Source organism: Zootermopsis nevadensis, unplaced genomic scaffold (assembly GCF_977971745.1).
Source record: "Zootermopsis nevadensis isolate Lab colony 2312 unplaced genomic scaffold, Znev_1.0 Znev_ptg000002l, whole genome shotgun sequence".
Taxonomy (NCBI): domain Eukaryota; kingdom Metazoa; phylum Arthropoda; class Insecta; order Blattodea; family Termopsidae; genus Zootermopsis; species Zootermopsis nevadensis.
This window is the reverse complement of record NW_028259134.1, coordinates 18,150,699-18,162,326: the sequence shown is the minus strand read 5'-3', so window position 1 is coordinate 18,162,326 and position 11,628 is coordinate 18,150,699. Positions and strand designations below refer to the sequence as shown.

General features: G+C 34.9%; 3 protein-coding genes across 6 annotated transcripts; all 3 read right to left on the bottom strand.

Moving 5' to 3' along the window:
• Positions 1-392: 392 nt before the first annotated feature.
• On the bottom strand, positions 393-3,415 carry LOC110831551 (RNA exonuclease 4). Its single transcript, XM_087352454.1, has one exon. The coding sequence runs from the start codon at positions 3,031-3,033 to the stop codon at positions 2,155-2,157; it is 879 nt and encodes a 292-aa protein (XP_087208580.1). The 5' UTR covers positions 3,034-3,415; the 3' UTR covers positions 393-2,154.
• A 469-nt stretch (positions 3,416-3,884) lies between these two features.
• On the bottom strand, positions 3,885-6,084 carry Pex10 (peroxisomal biogenesis factor 10). 4 transcript variants are annotated; one of them, XM_087352444.1, is made up of 2 exons: positions 6,066-6,084; positions 3,885-5,048 (listed from the first exon to the last, which is right to left on the bottom strand). In XM_087352444.1, exon 2 carries the CDS (start codon positions 4,964-4,966, stop codon positions 4,040-4,042), a length of 927 nt encoding a protein of 308 aa, XP_087208570.1. In that variant the 5' UTR covers positions 4,967-5,048; positions 6,066-6,084; the 3' UTR covers positions 3,885-4,039. The 4 variants fall into 4 exon arrangements, with proteins under 4 accessions (XP_087208570.1, XP_021923376.2, XP_087208565.1 ...); XM_022067684.2 differs by lacking the exon at positions 6,066-6,084 and adding an exon at positions 5,482-5,985; XM_087352439.1 differs by lacking the exon at positions 6,066-6,084 and adding an exon at positions 5,666-5,985.
• A 1,269-nt stretch (positions 6,085-7,353) lies between these two features.
• mRpL27 (mitochondrial ribosomal protein L27) lies at positions 7,354-9,303 on the bottom strand. The gene is made up of 2 exons (XM_022067725.2): positions 9,149-9,303; positions 7,354-8,228 (listed from the first exon to the last, which is right to left on the bottom strand). Exons 1-2 carry the CDS (start codon positions 9,249-9,251, stop codon positions 7,891-7,893), a joined length of 441 nt encoding a protein of 146 aa, XP_021923417.1. The 5' UTR covers positions 9,252-9,303; the 3' UTR covers positions 7,354-7,890.
• Positions 9,304-11,628: the final 2,325 nt, after the last annotated feature.

Genomic DNA, 11,628 nt, shown 5'->3' with positions numbered 1-11,628 from the left:
GACCAACAATCAATACCATTTCAAATATTTTGGAATGAAAGAGAACAATAGGAAAGACGGAGGGTATAACCCTGCATGTCTCCAAATCAACCAGAAGAAACTATAAAAATTGTAGCACTGATGAAAATGTTTTTTTTAAAAAAAAAATGGAATGCTGTTCTTCAAACTTTTGCTCCAATAATTGTTGTATTGTAAGATTTGAGGTTTTCACATTGGCGAGTATGAAGATTTCTGTCTTCTGGGTTGTTGCACTGTGTAATCTGGTCGATATATTCATATCCTTGATGATGGAGGCAGTATGACCTCTGAAACGGTAAACATCGACCAAAATACACAGCAAAACAACCCAGAAATCTTCAATTGTTGTATTGTTTTAAAAATTCAAAAACCAACACAGTACGACAAACGTTTAATGTTGAGACATGCTGTTTAAATAAACACTTGAACATCTAGAGAGCCTTCTATTTCCATTTTACATAGTTCAATGAATAAAAACTCTCTCTTTAACCTTCATACATATTCCCTTTTTTATTACTTGCCAGCTTTTACTCCTCTTCTTGATTTCATGTAGTAAGCCTCGCTGGATGAACCATCTCCATCTGGTTTGTAAATTTTTTTTTTTTTAATTATCTTCTGAGTATCCCTTGTTCTATGAATACTCAAGATTGTCACCCAACAAATGTTTGCATAGCTGTTCATTGAAAAAGCTTCAAATACTACTTATCCAACCAGTCAAATATCATGTCATGATTTTCTGGGTTGGGACATTGAGTATAATCCCAAGTGTGCTCAAAGCTACTCTGGACATGGAGATAAATAAGAATAATTATGTGCAATCTGAGATGAGCAGTGCTTGGAAGTACTAAATGAGCTTCATGACTTCACTGTATGGTAACAGAATGTTTGTTGGAAAACTTAAAACAAAACACATTATTTGGAAAATTTAAGCACAGATGGGAGGACAACATTAAAATGTATCTTATAAAAAAAATTAAGATGTTGGCTGAATTCAGTAGCTCAGATAGATCCAATGGCAGAGTTTTGTGAACATTATGAATCTCCAAGTTCAGTGATCACCTGAATAACTATTACTTTTCCAAGAAAGGCTCTGCACCACTCACTTCAGAACAAATATTAAACCCATAATAATTTATATTTGTAATCCATACATGCAACCTCTAGCTCTACATTCAAGTTTCACAGTTTCATCATTCAACCATATATTTATAACACAAATATGTTAGTATTGATAATGAGTACAATGGATACCATGTAAAATAATTTACAAAACAGAGAAAGAACCTGTCATTGTACTTACAAACCATGTAGGATTTCAAGTTCTCGCATCAGAAAGTATGAAGATGACCATTTTTTGGGACGATGTGCCACATAATTCAACAGAAACTGGCTGTTTCAGAGGTGCTTATTGCCTTATTATCAAGATGATCAGTACCTTACCCAATTTATATTAGACTACATGGCACATCATAGAAGCCAATCATATTCATACAAACCATATAATTGTAACTATGGAGGTCATCAAAAAAGGTAAAACATGCAAGCACAAAATAAATGTTCAAAAGTATGTCTTACTGGCAATTGCTGATACTCCATCCTGAAATACTTATTTGAATAACGAGAATAACATAGTGAAATTCAATGTCTTCCAAACACATTTCAATACCTTAATCTATACACAATGAATTTTACATAATCCAAACCTGCATTAATAACATATTTTACATAGTAATTTTGCATCAAACTTAGAACATATACAGTCTGAAGTTTGCATTTTCAAGGCGATGAGTCTAAAGATGGCTGTCTTCTGGGTTGTTGCCCCATGTAGTCTGGGAGAAATACACTGACGTTCAGAGGTCTCCGCTGCCAACATCAAGGCGAACCAGACTACATTGTGCAATGTTAATAAATGTGACATTCATAGAAACCATAACAGGAGGCAAACAAATGTGGTTATTTAACCTCCAAATGGTTCACCACAAATAATTAAGTCATCATGACATGTCAAACTGACAAAAAATATAACAAACACTTACTGTTTTACAATGAAATAAAGTACAAGCTGAAACTCCATTTTACATTTGTCTAATAAAGGCACATTTCATTACATCAATTTACAAGCAGTCACTTAATTCATTATACATTGGATTTAGAATGAATACCTTTCTCCCACTCCTTTCTATACAATAAATATAATTGCAATGCTGTTCTTGCATCTACCACTGAATCATGTTCACCCTGCTGTATTTTAACACCCAAGACTTCTTCAGCTAGTTTGCGCAAACTTGGTGTACGACCATTTGCAAATTTTCGGAAGGGTTTGTACCTAGATGTATCCCGAATTGCTCTCCTTGGATGACTTAGAAAGAGAACTTTCAGGTCATTTCTTAACGCATGACCAACCAAAATCCGACCTTGTAAAATTTCTGCTACTTCCTTCTGAACAGTCTCAAAACGTTCTCCATTATGCAAATCATTTGGTCGAATGCCACTGACACGAGTTCTGTAATCCACGATTGGCTCAGAGGGCAACACATACTTATCATATATACAATTTCCATACTTATTTACCAACGACACCCTTGCAAGCATATTGTCCTTTCCAGTATCAATGCCCACCATTTCACAGTCCAGAGCAATAACTTTTGTTTTTTCTTTACTCAAATCAGTAAACTTTTTTTTCACGTGTCCATCAGCTGACGACTGTGATGTTACCTTACCAATATCCACTGATTTCTTCTTATGAAGTCCATGTTCCCTTTTATTTTCTACTTGTAGAGGACTGGTCTTCTCTAAATGCAAAAGATTTTGCTTAAAGGTTTTCCAGTTGTTTGAAACGCCATCTTTGTTGATATTTGCAAAATTATTTGCTTGATTTTCTTTCACATTTCTAGCTTTCATTGTTTCACCTCCACCACCTCGTTTCTTATATTCCCTTCGTGTGCTTAAATGTACCGAATCTATGGACGTTTTCTTCTTACCACATTCTGAAAAGTTTTCATTTCCATCAGACATTATGACACGAAAAAACTACCGCACCAGTAAGGAACACGTGCAACCATACGAACACTTCCGGGAACAGGATGCAATATACCAACTTCAAAATAAAGAACTCATGTGCACTCTCGAAGCATGGAAATTACCCATGTAGAGAACACATGAAGAACTTTACGAAGCCTTGCGGGGAATATTGTGCGATGAAAAATGCAAGAGGCTTCGTACCCAAGAATTCAAAATCTTAACAAGCAAGTTAATATACGTATTACCTCAGTAGGTAAGATAAAAATACTAACTACGACGTAACACGTGTAAGCAGGTTACATCATAAAAAATAAAGAAAAACATGACGAATGTAGCGACGCATATAAAACGTTGACAGTGGAACCACGGTTCCGGAGAATCTGGCGTAAATACGTCTCTGTAATGTAATGTAATAATTCTTATATAAGAAAAGTACTTGTGATATTCTATCTTCGTTACGCTTTTTTGCCGAATGACCCTTCCGTATAGACGTATTTACGTCAAAACACATCAAGTATGTTTTGTTCCAAATAAGACTCCACACCAACAAGGTGATAGGTGCACATCACCAATAAATAAAAGAAAGCTTTCCAACAAATACAAGATGAACAAATATAAGCATTTTCATCAATAAACACAATATACACACACAGAACAGAACTGACAAAAGCAACGGGCATATTTTTAATAAAGTTCTTCCAACTGTTTTATTTAGAAATGTATTAAATAAATTTGGGAATTTAATTTGTCTTACACAGATTCACAAACCTTCACAATCCCTTGCATTTTTCACTGTAAAAAATGTCTTTGGTATAGGTACTTAATTTTATAATCCAAAACACCTCTTTACATCTGCATATATATATATTTTTTCAATTATATGCTGTTAACTTATGCCATCTTAATAGTTCAAGGTCTTCACAATTCAGATAAATTATCATGTTCATCACAGTCAAGTCCATTTATTCAGCTTTAATTACATCACACATGGATACATCATTTAAAATACCTTCCTTAATCCATGTGTAGGCTCATAGTTCTGAAGTAAAACAACACGGGATGGCAACACTCTCTCTCGACACAGTGGGCACATTTGTTGCGTTTGCACCCACTCTAAGATGCAATTCCAACAAAAGAGGTGACCACAAGGTGTTACTGTAGTGTGTTTCCTATCCTCCAAACACAGGGCACAACGCTCCTTTGAGCCAGATATTGCAGAATCTTTCAACTCGAGATCTTGCACAGCAAACATATTTGCAGAAGTATGTTGTAATTTCCACCACATGATACAAGTATGGAGAGCAAGCAGTAGGAGATATGATAAAGAAATAACACCCAAAATCTTGAAACCACTATGTTGTATTCCAGCTTTTAACCACTGCCGTACCAAAATATGCTTGATTCCAGTCAGTCTTTTGGCAAGGTGATAATAATTGCCATTAAGATAAAAAATTCCTTTATGCAATCTATAAATATATGGAATCAAACCCTTAATGACACCAATGTATGAAAGCAACTTTGTTTGAATTTCTGGTCGCAGCTGTGTGTCACTAGATGGTAATTTGAGATGTTTTTCCAATCTACTGAGGAAATGAAGGAGCAAAATTTCCCCCCCACAGTTCAGTATAATCATAGATATTCTTAGCATCTTGCTTGGTACATTCCTACTTGTTTTATCAATCTGAATCATTCCTGTATACTCTTCACCTAGTGTTTGGAAACCAGGTACAGTTGTGAATCCATAATACAAAAACTTTGCTATGGCTTCCCTCAAATTTCGTGCTTTCAGAAACCTCCTATTTCCAGCAAACATGTATATTATATCAGAAACAAGGTCACTGAGTGTGTCTGTAATCTGGTCATCTTTCTGAGCTGCACGAAGGATTTCAGCTTGACCTGCTCTAGTAACGTTTGTTACGGAAGCCATAATTGAAATAGAAATTCCTTTTTGTGATTCTGAAAGATTTAAAAATTTATAAACTTTGTAATGACCTTCAGAAGCATGTTACCTGAAACAAACACAACTTATTAGTATGACTACAAGGACAAAACAAGAGTCCTCTCAAAACTCCAGTCCAGACTATAATGTAGAAAAATTTATTATGAAATTAAGTCTTCCAACAGTGATGACACAAGTCACAAAGTAACACATGCACCATGCAGCAAAAATGACAACTTTTATCAATTATCCAAGGACACAAACATGTTCTAAACAAAAGATTCTTATATATGATTTCAATCATGCATCTGAAATTTATTTTAATCTCATCAAAAATTGTTGCTTCACACCACTGCAGCATGCCTCACCATTTGTTAAGTAATGAACAACACAATAAAACAAAATCTTAGGCCAAGTAGTCTTACGACTAACATATCGCCCACAAGCTAGGCACTTAATAGCTCAATCTTTGTTCAGCCCACAAAATTACATGCAATACACACATATGTCTGCTTCGACTCCTTCGTTTTCTTGCTTTATGTAATATAGGCACCTGTTGTTGAAAACGTAAAAGAATTCCTGAAAGTGCATTCAATTGGCGGGTATAACCTCAAAGCACGCCACATTTTCCATAAAACACATTGCACATTTCTATCCTTAAAAATATAAAAAGAATATTGTGACCACCTTAATCGCCGTAATTTTATTTGTTGACACAAGCGTATATATTCTCTGCGTTTAACGCTGACACAGCTAAGACGCCTTCGAAATTGCATGCTTCTTTACAGACTAATGATTCTGCTCCTTTCGGACGAGTATAATAAAATTCCAAGATACCTTGGATAATTTAAGAAAATACGTGCAATTCAATACTGAAATTAGAATGGCTGTTTCTACTGCAGCTCAGCATACGCAAATATAAAAGCTATGCTTCCCAACGTCTACGAACACTAACGTCACGCTACCAAAGTAACAACTCATGCTTCCTTTCCCAACGTCACCACATACTGTTTCGTCATCGGAGAGCGGCATATATAAAAACAAAATACGCAATCCTCACAATCACAATTTCAGTATATTTACTCACATGTACTCTTCTTGGTCTATCCATTTTCTAACCAACATATTCAATGAAATTGACAAAGGTGTTAGATCTGTAATCCGTTCTTCAGGAGCTTACTCATAAGGCCATTCCCTGTCAGAAATATATAAATGAAAATTTCAAGAGTTACATAGCTAGGAGTGGTGGGAGGTCAGATTATCAGCAGTTACAGCAGCACGAGTGCTTGAATTTTAAGAATGATTTACATAAGTAGGCCATTTTAATGATCAAGTTTTTACACAGTGCAGTTCATACTATAATAAATGTTCAAACTGGCCACCTTGAGCTTAGATACACATTCTCTCTTATCATTTCCCTGTTGAACATGTAACCCTACCTTGGGTCATTTCCATTCTTATACAAAGTAGCTTACCTCTTTTTTATTTCACATTCAAAAACCTCCTAGCTGATCACAGAGTGCAAGTTAGTTGCAAGAAAGACAGGATAGCAAATCTAACCGTTCAGTACCTGAAATGGATCAATATTGATATGGAAATCTTCAATTTTGACAATTATATGGGGGAATACTATATATTATGTGAAATATAGGCTAGACACTAAATATAATAGATGAAAATATAATGTTTTAGAATATAACAAATATAAGAAACTTTTAATAACTTATACAGGTGGTGTGACCTCTGAAGATGTTTTAAAATTCACAAAAACATGTAGTATGGAAGGACAAAACATTTTGATGAATTTGATGATTGTAATAAAATGACATAAGTGTAAGATTTGAGGTTTTCACAGCGGTGAGTATGAAGATTTCTGTCTTCTGGGTTGTTGCGCTGTGTAGTCTGGTCGATGTTTACCAACGTTTCAGAGGTCATACTGCCTCTGCCATCAGGGAGTATGACCTCTGAAACATTGGTAAACATCGACCAGACTACACAGCGCGACAACCCAGAAGACAGAAATCTTCAAAATAACATACCTTCAGATTGTGGTCTTCCAGGTTGTTGTAACATGTAGTCTTGTGGTTGTATACCAACATATTGAAGAAACACATTACATCCATTTTCAGGATTCTTTTGCGAGTCAGAACTAGAAAACATTGTACTCAAATCCCTGCACAATGTTGACAATGTCCAGTATCCCACTGAACAGTATCACAAAAGAGAAAAATCATTCAGTATGCTGTCTCAAAAATTATCTTCAGATCAGTTATGTATCACAACATCTAATACGCCTTGTTTTTTGCACAACAAATTTATTTCGATATAGTCATAGAATTTCTTAGCAACAAAAGGGAAGAAAAGCAAATCTTCAATTCTCATTTTAAAATATATTTATTTCTCAAGTTTTTGTACATATTACTACCCATTTCCTACTGAACAAATTGTAACATGATTTTGTAAAATTTATTTCATGAGATAAACATGATATAATGGTGCTGTTGCATCTGATACGGTTAATACTACATCCCATTACACTTTTAATTTTTTTGTGGACAGGGAAGGAAGCTGAAAAAGTTATCTGCCTTAGGGCACAAGTTGGTTCTCCATGCCCCTGATAATGTTAGCAGAATGATGATGATCACGCCCAGGGGACCTACAATTTATTGTGAATAGCAGGTCTTGATGGAAGCTGACATTCCCCACATCCATATCATGGAAGAAGTTAAGAAAATTTATATTTTTGGCATAAATCAGGAGGTGAAATACACAACAAAGGGTAAGCACATGGATACTGTTTACTCATTAAATTCATGTCATACACATGTGTAAAAATGTCAAGTATTATCCACACACTAGTTATTGATAATATTAACAAAAACATCTTCATACTACAGATTAAACTAATCTTTTCATATACTGTCAATAAGCTTGAAACGAGTATGCTGAGGCTCTTGTATAACATTAAAATATTTCTTGTAAAATGTTTGACTGTTTCTTCCTTCATAATGCTTCTTGACCCAGACGTGTTCCCAATTTAGATCCACTTTCTCACAAGTAACCATTACTTTTCCAGATTCAATAGCAAACAAAGTACCATCCCTTCCAAATCCAACATTTAAGCCAGGATGGAATCTCAATGTACGCTGTGTTGCTAAGATTGTCCCAGCTTGAACAAAACTACCATCTTGAACTCTCCATCCTCGATGCTTGGGTCGGCCATGTCTCTTCCGGTTCCTGCTGGAACTACCTACAGAGTTAAATAAAATTCAGTGAAGAAGGTAGCTGCAAGGTGGAAAGTTCCCTTCAAGTATCTGAACCCTGCCTTCGTCATCGCCCTGATGACGGAGGCAGTATGACCTCTGAAACGTTGGTGGAAATCTACCAGACTACACGGCGCAATAACTCAGAAGACAGCAATCATTTTTCACTGTTCTTATTACTTTGTCAACAGGTTTTGTCACTTTGGCATATGTTGGTTGTTTCTGAACAAATGATATAATGGAAGAAATATCTCTCAATACTGTTCAGTACAAATAACTTTCCTGACTAGTTTAATACAATGGCAGTTTTTTGCCATAGTTCTTTCTGAATTTGAGTATCATTGTACTTCTGATGGAATAAATCATAAATGTCCCAGTATTTCTGTATGCACACGATTAATTTGCCTGTATGTTTCATTTTTAAAAGAAGTGTCTCCTGTCCATTACATTCAGACTGCCTCAAGCATGCAGAGACATATAAATTACTGTCTTTAAGATTGTTGGACTGTAACGTCACTGACTGTAAACAAATCAATGTGAATACACGAAATACTTTTTCATTACGTTTCCGAAACAAAGACGTGCCGTATCGCTGTGATTCAACATTAAAACTCTTTGTATTTCTCATCTACCCCACCCGTGCACATGCCCGTATCAACCTTAATGTAACCACCCTAACAATTGGTGAAGAGTACAAATAACGAATATCCTATAATTTCCTCTTTAGTCCAAAAATTATCCTCGGTACTTCCTTCCTAACCTCCCCTCATTCCATATTTTTCCCTTAGTGTGAGAGCACACATGCATAAGTCTGCGAAATGAAAAAAAAAGATCATAATGTTGGGAAGACAGTGCATATAAGAACATGTCAAATACAATAATTACGTTACGCGGTACGAAAACTGACCTGCCTTCTTTGAAGCCCATCGAAATAAAGAACAATCTGCTACAGGCGGAACTTTCAGCAATTGTGAATGCAATAGACACTGCCTAAGAACTACTGACGCCATATTTATAAAGACTGTATTTCTATGCGCGTAACGACAGACAGGCAACGTAATAGGACAAATGTCTCTTCATACATACATACATCTCTTCAGTAACTTACTTCAAAGGTAATAATTGTTAACATTTCATAAGGCTGGTTGTATGCCGGTTTTAGTCAGAAAATCCCTAAACATGAAAAGTAACTCCGTGGAAGAATGTCGTTCTTAAGAAACTGACAGAACGTCAGGTAGTAAAGAAATACCCAACTTTTATGGAACCAGAAAGTTCATACCGTGTTCACAAAAGCTCGCATCCGGTCCAATTTTGAGCTGGAAAGCTCTAGTCTACACCATCCCACCCGGCATCATTAAAGATTCATGTTGATAATTTCCACCCTTTAGGCCGAGGTCTGCTGGGTGATCTCTTCCCTTCATGCTCTCTAGCCAAAATTTTGTACAAATTTCTCATCTTGCCCATACTAATCTTAAGGGCAGTATGCTGCAATCCTCCCATGAAGTGATCCTAGTGCTTTGGAACTGCTGTTCCAAAATATTTGAACTTTACCACAGTTCAAAGGATTTATTATCCATCTTCATGTATTTTCCAGTAGTCTACTGATGTCACAAGAACATAGTTTTCTCTATTTCCTTTAGACCAACTTACAAACACCTAATACAGTTTTTATCTTTTACTTTACGGCACTGATGTTTTTGTCTCATGAACACAGACCAGAAGCTGATTTGTCACATTCATTCCAATTCCTCAATTTTTCAGAACTTCATAATGATATATTCCAACACAAAGTTGAAAAGCAATGGTGGTACACATATCATCTTGATTTAAGCAATTCTCAACAGGAAATGAAACAGACAAATGTTTACCTGTATGGACTTTACAATAGGATCTGTTTAAATGCATTTTGATTACTTAACCTAACTAATCTCAAGCTCGCTGAGACCAGCTACAGCCACCAAACACGGGCAAGTTCTACTCCTGTGAATAACAGCATCTAGTACAGTGTCACTTTGAATATTTTGTCAAATACCCTTTTCATTTTAAATTCTCAATCCAGTTTGAACCATTTGACTAAATGTATTAATTTCCCTGATGCCACTGATGATAACCTCTTGAGGTCGAAATGCGTATGGCAATAGTGTCCATTATAGTGTTAATAGTTGTTGGTTTGCTTACTCTATATTCTAATACACTACACGGTATGCAAAGTTTTAAGATCAATTAATTACTTCTTTAAAGCTACTTGGGAAAACTAAATGTAGATGAAAGAATAATATTAAAGTTGATGTTAGAGAAATATGTTGTGAAGAGGCTGACTGGTTTCAAATGGCTTAGGATAAGAGCAAATGACTGGCTTCCATGGTAAAGAACCTAAATTCCACACAAACCATGGAAGTCCTTGATAAGATGAGAAATATCAAGTATCAAAAACTGACCATGATCCATCAATTACTTAAAATAAAGTTCATAGGAGGAAAATAAATTAATACATTTCTTGATTTTGAGTTCAAAAACTTAGATCTTCTTGTCTGCTGAAATAAAGATTAAACTACATTTAAAAATGATTCAGCATGTTTATGCATCATTTAAATAGTCAATTTCTTATTTTAAAATACCATATGCAGAAAATTTATGGACACAGAAAAAGAGAATATTCTTATCTGAGGCAAATTAATGTACTGGATACAAACAAAAATGAGTGTTAAGAAATTTATATGATTATACAATTTGCATTTTAGTATAGTTTAGGTCATCAAATTAGGGAACTAGATGGACTGGGGAAACAGCACACACAAAGGAAAAAATACATTCACAGTTTTGATAAGGAATCTTCTTGGATTATGCTCTCTTAGCCAAAACATATGATGATGATTTAGCTCCTCAGACATTACAAATAATTGCATAAATTTCACGCTTACAAATAATTTACATTCAAAGTTATTATACATATGTCATGTAATGATTGACTATTTTGATTTTGTAATTTGAAACAATTTTTTTATAACTTTGGATGCAAAATATCTTCTGATTCTCCACTCAACAAACGTTTAAAACATAAAATGCCTTCCATAAGTGAAATGTATCTAACTTTCATTAATGAAAGTATTTTTATAGTATATATGGAAAATATGTAATCTACTTACATTGTTTATTATAACTGATAATTTCTATTAAAATATTAATCTGACAACAAATAAAGCAGACTTGAATGCATACACAGGCTTACTAATCATTTCCAGTTACAAGGATAAGACATTTGACAGTTCACTGGAGCGAGTCCCATTTCTTCTCAGTAATAATGTAATTTTAGATTAATGAAAATTTACATCAGATTCAATGTTAACAAAGGCCACCTAAGACTGGGTAGGATAGCTGTGTGATTTT

Coding starts and splice junctions, on each gene's coding strand:
- LOC110831551 (XM_087352454.1), bottom strand. CDS start 3,033: ATGTCTGATGGAAATGAAAACTTTTCAGAATGTGGTAAGAAGAAAACG.
- mRpL27 (XM_022067725.2), bottom strand. CDS start 9,251: ATGGCGTCAGTAGTTCTTAGGCAGTGTCTATTGCATTCACAATTGCTG. Junction 8,229..9,148: donor ATGGGCTTCAAAGAAGGCAG/GTCAGTTTTCGT, acceptor TTAACTCTGTAG/GTAGTTCCAGCAGGAACCGG.
- Pex10 (XM_087352444.1), bottom strand. CDS start 4,966: ATGGCTTCCGTAACAAACGTTACTAGAGCAGGTCAAGCTGAAATCCTT.